The sequence below is a fragment of the Misgurnus anguillicaudatus genome, chromosome 11 (genome assembly GCF_027580225.2).
Source record: "Misgurnus anguillicaudatus chromosome 11, ASM2758022v2, whole genome shotgun sequence".
Classification (NCBI taxonomy): Eukaryota; Metazoa; Chordata; class Actinopteri; order Cypriniformes; family Cobitidae; genus Misgurnus; species Misgurnus anguillicaudatus.
Genome location: NC_073347.2, coordinates 6,753,528 through 6,770,663, shown reverse-complemented (window position 1 = coordinate 6,770,663; position 17,136 = coordinate 6,753,528). Strand labels below are relative to the sequence as shown.

The following is a 17,136-nucleotide window of genomic DNA, read 5'->3' as shown; positions in this document are numbered from 1 at the left end:
TGTAACTACAGAAGAGTCAAGTTTAAATAGGAAAAATATCTAAACTCTTTGGTTATTTTTAGCGGGATGCTAATTAGGGGTGTAACGGTACGCAAAAATCACGGTTCGGTGCATACCTCGGTTTTGAAGCCACGGTTCGGTTCATTTTCGGTACAGTAAGGGAAAATGCAAACATTAAACTGCAGGTTGTTTATTACTATAAACTTTTTTAAACACTTTTTATTAAAATATAATATATAAAATATATATAAAATAAAAAAGAATAAATAAAATACTACTGCAAAGTTCTCTACTTTTTTACATTATTTTAAGGTAACTCTTTTCTTAACCTTTTCTTAAACTTTTTCTACTAAAACCTTGCACTAAACTAACAAATTCAATTCCTGAATACATTTATGAACTATTAGCCTTACTTTTTGCCACCAAAAAATGTTTCTATTTTGATTTATTTTGGATTGTTTAACTCACAGTATTGAATTGGTTATGTACCATCTCTGCATAAAAATAATATTACTGCTCTATGTGTAACTGCATAGCAAGCAACATGATGATATACTTATTATACACTCATTTTGAGATGAGTGAGTTGCATACATAGCCATCTTTGATCTTTTGCACGTTTCTCCTAATCTTTGCTTGGGTCGTCTATGTAAGCTGTGAGGTAAACTAACGAATGTAGTTCCAGGCAGCTCTCTTGACCGCATTAGTTTCATAACACTTTGGATAGTTAACTGTAATAACAGAGTAACAAAAACAACATGACAGACAGTTTTCCGAGGCAATAACAGCGCTGTTTACTCGTTCACACAATCTCTCTCTCTCTCGCTCACCCTTTCTCTTTCTCTCTCTCTCTCTCTCTCTCTCTCTCTTTTTTCTCTCTTTCTTTCTTTCTCTCTTTCTTTCTCTCTTTCTTTCTCTCTTTCTTTCTCTCTTTCTTTCTCTCTTTCTCTCTCTTTCTCTCTCTCTTTCTCTCTCTGTCACTCTCTTTCTAATAACTTCATTAATAACTGCATTTGAATCAACGGCTCAAGCCTCCATTGCCAGCTTTAAAATGACGTTTTGGAACAATCAAAAGAGCCAATGGATGAGACGTGGAAGAAATAGTCCTACTCACAATAGCGATTTAAGTACAAAAAAGGGACAAATCCCTTTACATATATCATGTGATCGATGTCTTGAGGTGTGGTAACCATAGTATAGGTGGAATAATTGACTCCAGGCTGTTGAATTATTGAAAAATAATGCACACCCTAGGTGGTGATGCGGCCACGACGTGAAGCGGAGCATTATTTTTCTAATAATTTAACGGCCCATTGTCAATTATTCCTTACTTATACCACGGGTCTATTGAATGTTGTATTCTGATTGGTTGAAAAATGTTCCATGGGTGTTGATTATTTTTCGATAACCGCACACTTGTCAAATGTCTTAAAATAGGCACCAGAGCAATGTTTGTGATAACCGTGGTATAAGCAGAGTAATTGACTCAATAATGCACACCCGCTGTGTAGCGGCATAACCACCTTGGGTGGGCATTCTTTTCTTATAATTCAATAGCATAACACAGACAAAAGTATTGGGACGCATGTACAGTAATATATACCCAAACGTGCTTCTCTGTTCCAGTAATTCCAATCAAAACAATATTTAACATTTAAAGAATGTAGTTTCCATCTTTGTTTCAAGAGTTTTGAAAAGGCTTTTAAAATGACTGCACCCCTGTGTACAACAAGTCATGGCTCAGCACCTGCAAGTCATAACAAAAGTGTCCGGCTGGGTTCAGGTCTGGGCTTTACGCAGACTAGTCTGAATCAAACATTTCTTTAAACCTTACTTTGTGCATATGAGCATTATCATATTGGAATAAAAAAGGCCCTGACGACCCTGTTGGCTATTTAGATGAACATAATATCATTATATGCAGTAGCATTAAGTTTTGTGCTTATAGAAATAAAGTACTCAAGAAGTCACACCTGTTCATTAGAAGGAGCGCCCTAATACATTTGTTCATATAGTGTGAAAACATTTCATCTTACCCTGCCAGCATGGTGTACATTAAGATCCCAAGACTCCAGATGTCACAGGCTGCATCATAACCCTGTTTCTTTAAGACCTGCATGAATCACGGGTTAACATGAGACTATAACCATTTAAAGTGTAAATGCACTCATATTCTCACATTATATATAAGATGTTGCTTAGTAACTATAAAGTGAGCATGCTGTAAGAATAACTTATTCCAATTAAGTCCATAAATTCTTGCCTTTTATCATACTGCTATGGTCACTATATTGTAAAAGCAGTACATTATGTTGATTTAACCATGGTTTGAATTGCTATAAACAACCTTTACAGTGTTAAAATGACTGGTTGGAAATAGTACAAAAGCTGTCACCAGGACAGTATCTTTTCAAAAAGGCATACGAGTTCATATTAGTACCTCAAAGGTATATATTGGTACCATATTTGTACTAAATAGATACATATCTGGTCCCAAATTAGGACCAAATTAAATGGTAATCCTCCAGTGACAGCCTTTGTACCTTTTTATTTTTGTCTGAGAGTGTACTGTCAATAAAACACCAAGGTTTGATCATCTTTTTTAAACTTGACTTTGACATTGAATGACCTACATGTTTTGGCAGTAGTTGTTTTAGATTAGTTAAAGGCGGAGTCCACGATGTTTGAAAAACGCGTTGGAAAAGGAGACGGGCCGACTACCAAAACACACTTATAGCCAATCAAATCAAATCAAATGCCGGGTTGCGTATGTGTGGGGCGGGTCTATCAACAGAAGGTCCAGATTCTATTGGGGTAGGGGCGTGTTTGTTTAGGTGATTTCAAATATCAACATTGGCTTTCAAACATCATGGACTCCGCCTTTAATAATAATAGTAACACCAAAAAGTACCTCTGGTGCCACAAAGTTAGCAGTGTAGCAGGGCGTCATGAGAAGACCGTTTTCTGCTCGTAACTGTTTGGCGAAACCAAAATCACAAATTCTGATGGATTCGGGGTCTCCGGTCTCATCCACATACAGGATGTTGCTGGGCTTTAGGTCTCGATGCACAACCTGGGCAGAAGCAGACACAGTGACTTAAATCACCAAACACTTTGTTGTGGCTTATCTTATATGAAACACTAATTAAGATTTGAATAATTCATGACTAAAATGTTCTTAGTATGCAACCAATAAAATATTTGAATGTATGTTTCTTATAAATAATTTTGTAAGCATTATCAAATTGCATTAAGCATTGTATAATGTTATTAAAGAAAGATGTTATGAAGTGTATATAACTCAAATACTCAATACGGACTGCACACTGACCCCCTGTGAATGCAGATACTCCACAGTCTTGGTTATGGTACAGAGTACAGCTGAAGCCTCTCGCTCTGAGAAACACTTCTGTCTCAGGATCCGGTCCAGCAGCTCTCCTCCTCTCATCAGCTCCATCACCAGATACACATACTTCCCATCATCATACACCTGCAGGACAGAGCACAGTAATCCATCAGTCACTCGCTCACACCAGGGGCCTCATTTAGAAAATGCTGCGTAGAGACCGTCCTAAATTTGATCTTACCATCATTTCTCAAAAGCATGTACGTGTGTTTTGACATAGGCCGAACATGTGTCCAAAAAAAAAAAAATGTGCGGAGCTGAGCAGTTTCAAATTTCTGCCTTTAAACGAAGCCTATAATGTTATTGACCTTACTACCACGATTCTGTTGAATGCTTTTTTCTGATTGGTTGAGAAATGTTCCATGGGTGTTGATTATTTTTCTGTAAACCGCACACCTAACTTGTCAAATGTCCTAAAAATAGGCACAAGAGCAATGTTTGTGATAACTGTGGTATAAGAGAAATAATTGACTCCTTTGAATTATTCAAAAATAAAGCACACCCGTGGTGCATTAACACCTTGGATGTGCATTATTTTCTTATACTTCAACGTTCTGTCGTCGATTTATTCCTTACATAAAAGAGTGCATGTCAATCCTTTTCTAGCACCAAGAATGGCTCATATAGGCTATCTAAATATTTGCTACAACCAGACAAACAAAAGTGTGTACTTCTGCTCACTAAGCACTTCCACGTTAAAGACCACTTTCATAAATATGAACATTACTGTGGATTTGTACACACACACACACGATTAAATCTGTGTGTACGCACGCTTTATAAATGAGGCTCCAGGAGTCCAGACGGGCTTATGCAAGCAGAACTTATAAAACTGGATCACTGATAATGCAGGTTAAGATGGTGAGACCGCTGAGAATAAAATCCGTCTCAGATGATGTCACACATTATATTTGTTCGGTGTCTCACATTTTTCTCTAGGTGTGATTCAGACTATAGGTCCCACTTGCAGAAACTGTAAATTTGCAACAACTTGTGGTGATTATGTCATTATGCTTAACTGCATGTGAAAATACAAGCATAACAAATTTCAGCAAGTCACCAAATATTTTTCACATGGATGCTGCGGGACATAATATTTCAATATCATGTATATATCAGTTGAGTTACTGTAACAGAGAAAATTTAAGTCGGCTCATTTAAAAGTAATATCACACCTCAAAAAGCTCAAGATATCAATCATGAAGTTGCAATATTACACAAATATTGACAAAACATCTTTACAGTATGTTAAAACAATACTGTACATCTGGGCATATCTAAAGCCTGTGGTTTATAACTCATAAAAAACTTTATATACAGTATACTTTGCAAGTCTTAGGGGGTGTGCACATGGAATAAGTTTTCAATAGTTTCCAATGGAAGAGCCGCACTTTTAAAAAATGCCAGCAGCTGGCGAGTTTTTTTCTGGGCTCAGCGCTGAGAGTTGAAAAATGTTCAACTTTGGGTGAAACCCTCCGCTCGACGCTCATCAATGCCACTTCTCACTCGGCCGTCCAATCACAGTGAAGGAGGGGTAACACAAAGATTACAACAACCAACCGGTGCATCGTTCAACGACTGATAAACAAAGTATCACAGCAACCAAAGCGCTTATCTAAAAAAGCTGGCAGGCACCTACAGTTGGCATCCACCTGGCATTTTAAAAGCTTTGGTGTACAAGCCCCCTTATGCCACCACTGGCTTTGTCGTTTTAGCAAAGTTTTAAAAAATATCCGTATTGTTTTAAAGGGATAGTTTAAAATGAAAATTCTGCCATAATTTTCTCATCCTCATGTTGTTTTAAACCTGTATGAATTTCTTTTTTCTGATGAACACAAAAGAAGATATTTTGAAAAATGATGGTAAACACACAGAGGATAGTGTCCATTGACTTCCATAGTAGGAATAAAAAATATGATGGAATTTAATGGGTATCGTCAACTGTGTGCTTACCATCATTTATCAAAAAATTTCCTCATCATTTATCACAATACTTCCATAATATTTTATTCCTACTATGGAAGTCAATGGACACTATGTTTTGTATTTATCATCATTTCTCAAAAGATGATCTTTTGTGTTCATTCGATAAAAGAAATTCATACAGGTCTAAAACAACATGAGGATCAGCAAATGATGACAAAACTTTCATTTTAAGGTGAACTATCCCTTTAAGTTCGGGAGCAGCATGGTCATGTAATTCAACCAATCAGTCTCTAGCCATCCCTCACCTCTGTCCCTTGACAGTTTATTGCTACATCTCTCCTTCATCCCATCGCCTCACTCTCTGCTGGTACATCTATCACAGTTAAAGAGTAATCTGGGTTCGGGCAAATATTTCGAGCTCGGGGCCCTCCCCTTGGACAGCATGCTAAATATGCTTTATCTCTTTATCCTATTGTTTACATGGTAATGCGAATTCTTAAACACAGAAAATATAGGCGGTTTCAGTGGCGATAACATAAACAAACAGCTTTTGTTGGTCAAACTTAACTTCTGGTAGACTTCCACATAAAATCAATAGCAACCGAGTCCCTCTATAGCAGGGGTCTCCAACCTTTTTATGAGCAAGGGCTACCACAAAGGATAAAACAATCTGGAGGGCTACTTTTTGATATAGTCTACTTAAAACTTGTTTTACTTGTTTATTTTATTTGACTTGTTTATACGTTTTAGTATTGTTTAAAATTGTAACATACGTAAACCAAGCCAAGCTAATATAAAAAAAATATGTAATGAATAAATATTACAGTTGAGACTATTAACTCATTCACCGCCAGCCTTTTTGAGAAAAGTTGCCCACCTGCATTTTGGTGATTTTAACAAAATTTTCACAAAATTCCTTGCAGGAAAAATCATTTTCTATAAATATATAAACATACAAATTATATTAAATTAAAGAACACACCCTCTGCTTTCAAACAAACAATAAACAAACAAACAAACAAACAAAATGGGGAAAAAACGTTTCATTATATATTTACTTTTTCTACTTAATTTAACCACTGAAATATGGATATTTCTCTTCAAAAATACAACATTTTGAGCAAAAAGCTTAAAAAAATTGCGTTTTTGTAAAGGAATTTATGTTAGAGATCAGACTCAGAATGACTATCAAACATAAAGGCAGTTAAAATAACCATTAAATCTTTTTAACTTCCGTTTTTGATAAATTCGATTTGGCGCCATCTGGTGGATAAAAGCGGTTACACTTTCACTTTGAAATTCGTCCAAAAAGGCATATTTATTAGTTAAATATGAACTCATAAATGACGAGATAACTCGTCAATGGCGGTGAATGAGTTAATAGAATGTGCTTTGGCGGGCACCTCACAGACTCTGTGCGGGCTACCTGGTGCCCGCGGGCACCACGTTGGTGACCCCTGCTCTATAGTAATATTTTATTCGCCAATTTTCATTGGCCCTTTACATTGAGAATCAGAGCGATTGGTCTCCCAAGGTCGAACCCCTAGTGTCACACAATATCAAGTGAGTGACAGAATGGGAACTAATGTTACTGTAACGTAAATGTATGCAATGTTGGTTACAGATCATTAAATTCTTGCCTGGCTGTCAAATCCGCACAGCGGAGATCCACGTTCGCTGTCTCCCCTCGTCTTTTGGAAACCAAAACATTTTTATTTTCCACAAGGTATCTATGACCACTTGACATCAATATCTAAAACTGTGGACTCAGATTCGATCTTTAAGGGCAGCTCCACATTAAATGTAGCACTTTTAGTTTTGTTCATGCAATGACTCACATCTTTCAGAGTAATGATGTTTGGGTGCTGGCCGTATCTCAGCAGAATCTCGATCTCTTCAGACGGGTCCTTCTTGGCTCTGTCAATAATCTGAAATGAAGTGGGCCAGTCGAAATGTTAGACACAGGTAACACTGACAGTGAGCGATGTCGTCCTCTGCCTCCGCAATACATCTTGTGAAGCAGACACTGTCTGTCTCATTCACTAAATTACACCTTCTAAAACAAAACATATTCCCATTGCTTTTCCTAGATTACTCACTTTAACAGCATATTCAACACTGGTGATTCTGTGGACACAACGCTTACAGACCGAATACGCTCCTATGCCGATATCTTCCTTTAACTCATAGCCATCAGTAAAATGAATGTTGTTGCCATGAAGTTGCTGCAAATAAAACACAGACAGACATACAGATTCACTCATTCGTCATTTGGTAGATGTATAACATCAGTTCTTTTTAATTTCACACAGGTGTTTGAGCAGAGTAAGCACAAGTGAAGGTCATCACATTAAAGGAATAGTCTACTCATTTTCAATATTAAAATACGTTATTACCTTAACTAAGAATTGTTGATACATCCCTCTATCATCTGAGTGCGTGCACGTAAGCGCTGGAGCGCGCTGCGACGCTTCGATAGCATTTAGCTTAGCCCCATTCATTCAATGGTACCATTTAGAGATAAAGTTAGAAGTGACCAAACACATCAACGTTTTTCCTATTTAAGACGAGTAGTTATACGAGCAAGTTTGGTGGTACAAAATAAAACGTAGCGCTTTTCTAAGCGGATTTAAAAGAGGAACTATATTTTATGGTGTAATAGCACTTTTGGGAGTACTTCGACTCGCCTGAAAAGTCCGCTCCCCTTCTCACTCTCATAATGGGAGAGGGAGGGTGTTACTGCGCCGAGTCGAAGTACTCACAAAAGTGCTATTACACCATAAAATATAGCTCCTCTTTTAAATCCGCTTAGAAAAGCGCTACGTTTTATTTTGTACCACCAAACTTGCTCGTATAACTACTCGTCTTAAATAGGAAAAACGTTGATGTGTTTGGTCACTTCTAACTTTATCTCTAAATGGTACAATTGAATGAATGGGGCTAAGCTAAATGCTATCGAAGCGTCGCAGCGCGCTCCAGCGCTTACGTGCACGCACACAGATGATAGAGGGATGTATCAACAGTTCTTAGTTAAGGTAATAACACATTTTAATATTGAAAATGAGTAGACTATTCCTTTAACTACCGGTATGCTCATGTTCTGCATATAATGTGCGTCTTAAATAAACTTGACTTAGTTTGTTAATTTTTTTATATAATGCAAGGACATTCAAATAAATATGGAATAGGTCTAAAAATATAACTTTGGCAACATTAACTTTACCCAAAGCAGCTTATGGTACAGCTATTAAGAGTCCTCTTTACACAATTTAAGGTTACGGTACAAAGGCCACATTGAGGATAATTTGAAGACAAAACTTTATCATTCCCAGCCCTGATCTTGGATATCATTTACCTGAAAATGATGCCATTTTGACATCATACTTTAAAATAATAATTTAAGATACTTGACAAAACACAGTGATCTGTATTAATGCATGAAGATACACACTAATATGAAATAGACTTAACAGAAATGGTCATCAGTGTCTTCAGGTGAATGAAATGTCTTGCAGATCACTGCACAGGTTTAGCTCCACAAATAGCTGCACTCATGCATGTTCATGAGAGCCATCATTGCAAGTTAATATGGTATGCTGTGCAGCGCCGCGTTAGATTATCATGATCTCTAGACAACAGCGCTACAGAGTATATCTGCTTGTGTCACGCTCACCGATCAGTACGATCTGTTTGCTGCCATCGGATCCCAGATACTTCAATAAAACCTTTCTTTAGGTAGCAAACCTCTGGCAGAATCAGTTCAGCTTATGTAATGCTTTTGTTTCTTTCTGCTTTTTGTGCTGTGAGCAAGTGTTTCTCTGAAAGACAATCTGGACTGAGCTTAACTGAAAATCCAGAACATTATTCAGGCTAGGTTGACTAAAGACTGCAGTAGTTTAGTTTATGTTAGTGACTTTCACATAAAAGAGAGCTTATAAAGATTTATTGATTTATACTATTAAATTATGAAATTATTATTTTAAAGAGCACCTATTACTTTGCTAAAAACAACCTTATTTTGAATTTTTGGTGTAATACAATATGTTTGAGTGGTTTATGGTTTAAAACACACATTATTTTCCACATACCGTACATTATTGTTGCTCCTCTATGCACTGCCTCTCTGAAAAGCGTTGATTCTGTACAAAGCTCCTTTGGGGTTTGTATATTTTGCACATCGTTAAGATAATAATACCTACCCAGTCTAACGAGGTTTCGTGATATAGTGACCTAATTATTTTATTCTTTTTTCGTGATATTATCACAAATTTCTGTGTTTTTTCATGATCGTATAACGAATTCCTGTTTTCATGTGATTATCACGTATTGTTTACTCAACTGCTTTTTCCTATTTTTAAACCATTGTCGCTTCGGTTTAGGGTTAGATTTGGTGCTTGCATTAGAATGTCACTTTATATATTGGTTTATAAATTCTTTTTATGTCGCCTGGTGTTAGGGTTAGAGTTGGGTTTGGGTAGGGATGTCATTTTATGTAAATCTAACCCTAAACCGAAGCGACAATGGTAAGAAAATAGAACAAAACAGTTGAGTAACCAATACGTGATAATCACACGAAAACAGGAATTCGTTATACGATCACGAAAAAACGTGGAAATTCGTGATAATTTCACGAAAAAATTAATCAAAAAATGACGCGTGACTATACAATGAAATTCCGTGAGACTGGGCTGAATAATACACTTGCACACCAAAGGAAATGTAAAATCGTGAATCGGATAACTGGTGCTCTTTAAATGATTATATTAGATGTAATAAATTTGGTTTGTAAGTATGTTTGCATCATAAAGTTAACAAAAAATTGTGTGTGGTTGCCAGATCTTTGCATTGAGGTTGATAGGGTTTTGTGGTGGGGATCACTAGGGATGTTTTTGTTTTCTAAGGTTTCATAATTTTAATATTCCCTTTTAATCCCTTAATACAGTAATCCGACTAAAACCTTATAGTCACTTTACTATTCTTACTTATTCATTAACCATAAATATACATGTTATCTATATTTTATGGTAGTATGGTAAATTTGTCATGTACTACCTGGCTTCAATTTTTTAAAACGCTTATATGTTTACTGCAATATGATACGTTGTTGTCAACCAATTTCATTATCGATTAGTTGGTTTGTGGCATCATATTTTTTACATCTTTGTGCGTTAAGCTTTTAACACATTATATGTAATTTTGTGTTGATTTTGTGTTAAAATATAACACAAGTTGTGTTCAAAGTAACACAAAAAATAACACAGAGATAAGTGGATTCTGGGACAACGCATTTAGTGTCCCGGAATCAACACTAATGTGTTGTTTTTTTTTAACACATTCGTTCCAAAGGGGGTCGCACGTGCAGCTCAGTGTTGCACCGTTCTAAAAAAAATCGAACACATAATTTTCTGAGTATACGCACACTGGCGCAGACAGGTGGCGCCTGTCCGCGCAGCCCAGCTACGACTCAAGAAGTTGCTCAAATCCCTGTTGCGCCACAGAGCGCCACTCTCATAGTTTAACATTAAAGGCGGAGTCCACGATGTTTGAAAAACGCGTTGGAAAAGGAGACGGGCCGACTACCAAAACACACTTATAGCCAATCAAATCAAATAAAATGCCGGGTTGCGTATGTGTGGGGCGGGTCTATCAACAGAAGGTCCAGATTCTATTGGTGTAGGGGCGTGTTTGTTTAGGTGATTTCAAATATCAACATTGGCTTTCAAACATCATGGACTCCGCCTTTAAATAACATCATATTTGTCCCACATCATTAATGATTAACATTGGCTGCTAACATATATTTTGCTCACGCTATTTAATGAGCACTTCCGGTTTACGATACCTCCGAGTTGTCCTAGACTTGATGCGGCGCTGAGCTGCGTGTCAAGTGTGCGACCCCCTTAAGAGTGTTTTCGTGGACACGCATCCGCTTCATACAGCGCGAACTGTGCACTTATAATTAAAGTCATGCGCTGTTTCTTCATACAATGTTTTTTCATGCTCAAAGTCAGGCACTTTTTCACGAGCTGCACATTTATCAGGCGCTTCTTCTCACCGCACGACCAGCTTGGTTAAAACAAGGAAGCCCTGCCAGGTCTGCGACCTTTCGGCGGAGATCCAAAATGGGCTACTTTTAAACTGTTTCCACAGGCTGATGTTTGTCTGCGGGTTAGCTCTCTAAGGATTTGATTGACCATTAGTTGTTGGTATTTGGGCTGTGAATATGCTTTTGGACTAATTAAGAATTTTGGCAGCCCTACAGCTACAATGCAAAATTGCGAAAAGCAATATAGAAGTTGTTTTATAATTGAATTCAATTAGTATTTAGGGTATTTAGTATTTAACCCTTTCAACTCAGATCAAACCACTTCAGTTATCAGAGTCCTCTTCACCTGTACAATGGGATTAACCAAATTTTGCTTGGTCTCTGTCATAGGCGGTTCTTGACCCAGGTTAGAGGCCACAAAGCTGAAGCCACGGAAGAGCTGATGGGCGTTTGCACTGGCCGGCACGCCGGGCGAGTCTGTAGACACACAGAGATACAAATCTATTTAGAAAGGCAGCCTCTCTATGAATGGAAACTCACAATCGATCCTATTCCAGCCGAATGAATTGACTTAACCCTCCATGTGGCTTTGCCTCTGGGCTCCTGGTAAACAGGTTTTGTAATGACAGTTCAGTCTAATTTGTTTTTGCTCTCTCTCTGTGTGCTTGCTGGACACACACTGTTATGTAAGCCCATGTAAGACCACTCTCACATTGACTCTTATTGTGCATGGCGCACAAAAGATGTCTATTCAAACGTTACAATGCTTAACGTATTTCAAAAATAAAATGATGTATGAGCATCACGTGTGCAATCTGAAACCCAACTGAAATTCAATGTCAGGCACCTGTTGGTGTGCGTGATGTAAACTCTGGATCAAAATGAAAGGTGTCCTCTGGTCGGCCCACTGCTGGTTTAAACGGAGGCTTGATTTCTCGTCTGTACAACTTCTGTTAACCAATAAGACAGAAAAATTAAAAAATCATGAGAGTCACAATTTAAACCTTTTAAAAGATGCATTTTAGAAAGATTTGCTTAAAACATACTGGAGCAATAATTCTTATTGTTTTATGAATGGGATTGCAGTTGATATTTGAAGAGCTTCGTTGCAAAACGAGATAAATCCATTTTTTAACATTTTTGTCAAAACATGTTTATTATTATGTTATCATGTTATTATTTTGTTTTATGGTGCTACTTAGCTGTATTTTTTAAGTTATGAAGGTTTAAATAAAAAACAACAACTGCAGTTGAATTGATATTAATTGGAATGCACAACCAAAAAACGAGATTTCTGAACAATAAAAAAACGGATTTATCTCGTTTTGCAACGAAACTCTTCATTTGTTTAAATTGTGTATAATAGTGTATAGTGTATAGTATAGTGTGCAGTGTATAATATGCATACATTGCACACAATTAAACAGAAAACATTTGACAAAATGTGCAGTAAGACAATGTGCACAGCATTGTTCCACATAATGCAATGTGCTCAACTTGACATCCCCACAAGCAATATCAGTCATTCCACCGTCTAGCTCAACTACACTGCCAGAACTAAATGTACCAAAGCTGTGACCGGGACATTGTTGCCCTTTAAAAAATCCTAATATGTACCATTCATGTACAGATATGTATCTTTGAAAAAGCAATAACTACTTTTGCGGTACTAATATGTATCCTGTACTAATGTGTACCTTTTAAAAGAGTACCGCCCCAGTGAAAAATTTTATACCTTTAGTATAGACCCGATATAGTCCAGTATGAGTAATGCACTTCTAGTCAAAATAAACTTGATTTGAATGTTGTTTTTGCAAAAAATAACTTGTGAGATGTATGATATACCATCATGTGAAGTGGTGACGACATTTTTTATATTTTATTTTATTTTATTTTATTTTATTTTATTTTATTTTATTTTATTTTATTTTATTTTATTTTATTTTATTTTATTTTATTTTATTTTATTTTATTTTATTTTATTTTATTTTATTTTATTTTATTTTATTTTACTGACAGCCCCTTGTTTTAGCCTAGATATTTAGGCTGTGTTTGGATGGCTATTAGACGTATTTAAATGCAAAATTGCTTGCTAGGTAAAATTTCAATAGCCTATTTACTTATTATGTACACTCTCAGAAATAATGGTACAAAATTTGTCACTGTGACAGTACCCTTTCAACAAGGGTTACAAATTAGGACCTTTTTAAAGGGTACTGCCCCAATGAAAGCTTTGTACTTTTATTTTTGACACTGTATATTTTTCATGGCGACAGCTAATGCCAAGTTCAGACTGCATGATTTTCAAACTAGTCTGTCACCTGTGGTTTCACACTGCGCGATTATTTGGGGAAGCGTTCAGTCGCTGCTGTTTCAGACTGCAAACTACGTCTCACAACTAACACACGACAAGTGATGCGAAGAAACAACGCGAGGACATGCGTGCAAGACCGGAGTCTCACGTGAGACTGGGATTATTATTAAAAATGGTAGCTCGCAAGAAGCTTACTATATAGATTGCATGTGCGCTCATTTGCAGCAGAAAGAAGAAAAAATAAAGATTATGAAGGAGGGAATGTTTGGAGAGACTCCTCCCCGAACTTCCAGCTGCCCTGTATGTTGCTCTCTCATTGGCTGTAGGTTAATCGCCGATGTTATTGTCAGTCAAAACACATTTCACACGGCATGATTTTGAATCGCCGACCGGTCCAGATATTTAGCATGCCAAATATCTCACGGGTGTCTGCAACTCGTCGGCAATTCTCTCAGAACGCGTTTTTTTTATAATTCACACTGTGTGATTGTCACTCGCGTGCACCAGCATCGATTTGCCTGTGATTTTGGCCATTTGTCGGCGATTTCTGAAAACCTGTCGGCGAGTCAAAATCAGGGCTAAAATCGTGCAGTCTGAACTCAGCGATTAAAATAATTCTGGATCTTGTCTTGTAAAAATTTCTATTAAGCCTAATATTATTTACAGGTTACCAGGCCAATGTTGTTTTCGTCAACGATGACTATAACGAAATGATTTCGTTGACGCACCTTTTTTTATGACGCTAACACAACGATGACTAGCTAAAAATGGCTCTAAGGTGAAGAAAACATGACGAGAAGCTTTCGAGTTTTCGTTGACGAGACGGAACGAAAATGATTATAAGTCTGACGTTCACAATGCACGTAATTTCTGCCTATTTTGCGTGAAATCTGTCTGTTTTTACCTAAAAAGTATCCTTGTTATGGGTGCGCCCATCAACCGGCTGCCGCCATGCCACGCACCAGATTTCACACAACAACAACACACCTGCGGCTGTGGCGAGTTCGAAGGACCGTGGCGGTGACGCCAATAAACGGAAACGACTAGATGATTTATTGACATACGTTCAGTATACTCCATCAGAAAGAAAATGGAATGCATATTGGGATACGACGGTAAATGTGGCAAACTAGGTGGGAAGAATACCACCCCAACCTCAAGCAGCACCTGAAGGCTCATCATGCTGATTTTTTTAAAGGTAACTAACATGTCACGCTGTTAACATATCATATACATTCAATTTTCTCCACAATTGGCTTGTGACACATTTCATGGTAAGCTTAAGGCTTTACATGTATCTACTTGTCAAACCTAAGCCCATTTCCAATACTTTTGTGGTGTATTTAAATAACAAGGCAAGGCACGCGTTTCTCAACTTTATTACTGAGGTCTCACCATAACACACAAACTCAACGTGAGGGTATATCAGGGTCAACTTTTTTGTTATGACATGCACAGAAGGCACACCGACTAAAACAACGGCAAGCAATGCACATTTTAATAGTATTAAATAAACCACACTTTTTAACCTAAATTAATTTGTTAAAGACTACCTTTTTTTACTAAAATTGACTTAAAGGATAATTCCGGTATTTAACACTTTGAGTCTCATTTCTGGTTTGTTTTGGATGAACCACAGTGATGAACACAGAAATTTTGACAATGGGTCGTGTCTTGACTTTTCGACTCATTTAGAAGCGTCTCTTGACTGCTTCAGAATGGAAGTCAATGGCCATGCACAAACATGTCATTAAAACAACACTTAACGTTCATTTTAAAAACTGTGCTACTCACCGAGTGGTTCTAAATGAGTCGAAAAGTCAAGACACGACCCATTGTCAAAATTTCTGTGTCCATCACTGTAGTTCATCCAAAACAAACCAGAAATGAGACTCAAAGTGTTAAATACCGGAATTATCCTTTAAGCTTGACTAAAACCTTTTTGCGTTTTCATTGACTAAAACTTGACTAAAACTTTTTTGTCTTTTCGTCGACTAAAACTTGACTAAAACTTTAAAGTTTATAAATGACTAAAATGTGACTACAAGTAAAAGCATTTTCTTCCAAAAGACTAAAACTAAAAGGGCTGCCAAAAACAACACTGTACCAGGCTAAATATTCATGTCTGATTAAAAACATCAACAAAACATGAAGCACTGAAAAGAAAAGCAACTCACATTCCAGTCTATTGTTGCAAAAAATATATGGCGTTTAATTTCTTCTACTCCATCAGGTCCTGCACCTAGAGAACGACCAGAGTACAAACATCACATTTAATGTGTTGCAAGGACATAATTCTTTCATTCTGTACAGGATAAATAAATCATCTAAAAAAATAACTCATAAAACCCATAAAACTGTTTAAAGAATGAAACTTCAGTCTGCCAGTGAGTCTAACATCCTTTGACACTCTGTGTGTCATCATTTAGCTAAACTTTTAAACAGTTACAACTAACTATATAAGCAGCTTTGGTTTTCCAGAAAGTATTTCCTGATTTCCATACATAAATCCTTTAAAAAAAATCCTTTTCAAACCCCGAACCAAAACCAGACAGCTCCAAATCTTCAACATTTAAAACTTTGATTTGAAGCGAAACAGGATTTTCCTTGAAGTAACGAAATAATCAATAATAATCAACAAAATATATTTGAAATTTAAAATATGAAAAATATTTGAACCTGGTGGATAATAGCGGAAATACAGATTGACGGAAAAACTCGTCATTGGCAGGGAAGCGTTTTCTTTTAAACAGGGAAAGAGTTAAAAACAAGGCACAAATTTCTTGGTATATCTAGATCTAATTTGAAAAAAAAAAACACTTAAATTTATCAACGTTTTGAATTTCTCAGCTCCTGAGGCCTCATGGGTTTGAATTGTGTCCATCCGATGCATACTGAGACATATTGTTGGTTAGTGTTAAAAAGTATTGTTAAAAATCAATCTTTCCACTGAGAAAATGAATTTGATTTTAACATCCAGAACCCCGCTGTTACGCTCTATTGCCCAACCACAACAGCATGTCTGAAACATGCAGCTCTTTCACTTTAGCATTCTCAGCAGGGGCGTCACTAGGCCCTTTTTAGGGGGGCTTCAGCCCCCCTAAAATTCAGCCCAGCCCCCCTAAAAATTATTTGATTCATTAATTTGTGATTGCGTCAGTCACCTATAAAAACTCTTAAGAAAAGGCAGCTTGCTGCGTCAAGTTTTGGCTCCTCCCCTGATCTGAGTCAGCATGGATTTAGCGCGTTTTTCAATCCGCAGGGGGGCCGAGCAGAGCGAACACATCAGTAGTACAAGGTGTGTGCAAGGCGGACTGGCGGCTGTTCTGGGCCGCCGTGCAGTCAGCGCAGGTTGACATGTGAAAATAATATGACATGAATGAATGACGGACCTCTTAAAATCTACGAATCAGGCAATCGCGGTGCGAAAATGCCAGCACATGA

At 37.1% G+C, this 17,136-nt stretch overlaps 1 protein-coding gene across 1 annotated transcript in view; it reads right to left on the bottom strand.

Moving 5' to 3' along the window:
* rps6ka2 (ribosomal protein S6 kinase, polypeptide 2) overlaps positions 1-17,136 on the bottom strand; it is a 72,495-nt gene that overhangs the window by 3,690 nt on the left and 51,669 nt on the right. The window contains exons 11-18 of the mRNA XM_055171066.2: positions 15,870-15,934; positions 12,226-12,328; positions 11,725-11,855; positions 7,432-7,557; positions 7,171-7,260; positions 3,332-3,490; positions 2,912-3,073; positions 2,037-2,113 (exon numbers count right to left, since the gene is read on the bottom strand). Of these exons, the coding sequence (XP_055027041.1) occupies positions 2,037-2,113; positions 2,912-3,073; positions 3,332-3,490; positions 7,171-7,260; positions 7,432-7,557; positions 11,725-11,855; positions 12,226-12,328; positions 15,870-15,934 (913 nt within the window). The remainder of the gene's footprint in view (positions 1-2,036; positions 2,114-2,911; positions 3,074-3,331; positions 3,491-7,170; positions 7,261-7,431; positions 7,558-11,724; positions 11,856-12,225; positions 12,329-15,869; positions 15,935-17,136) is intronic.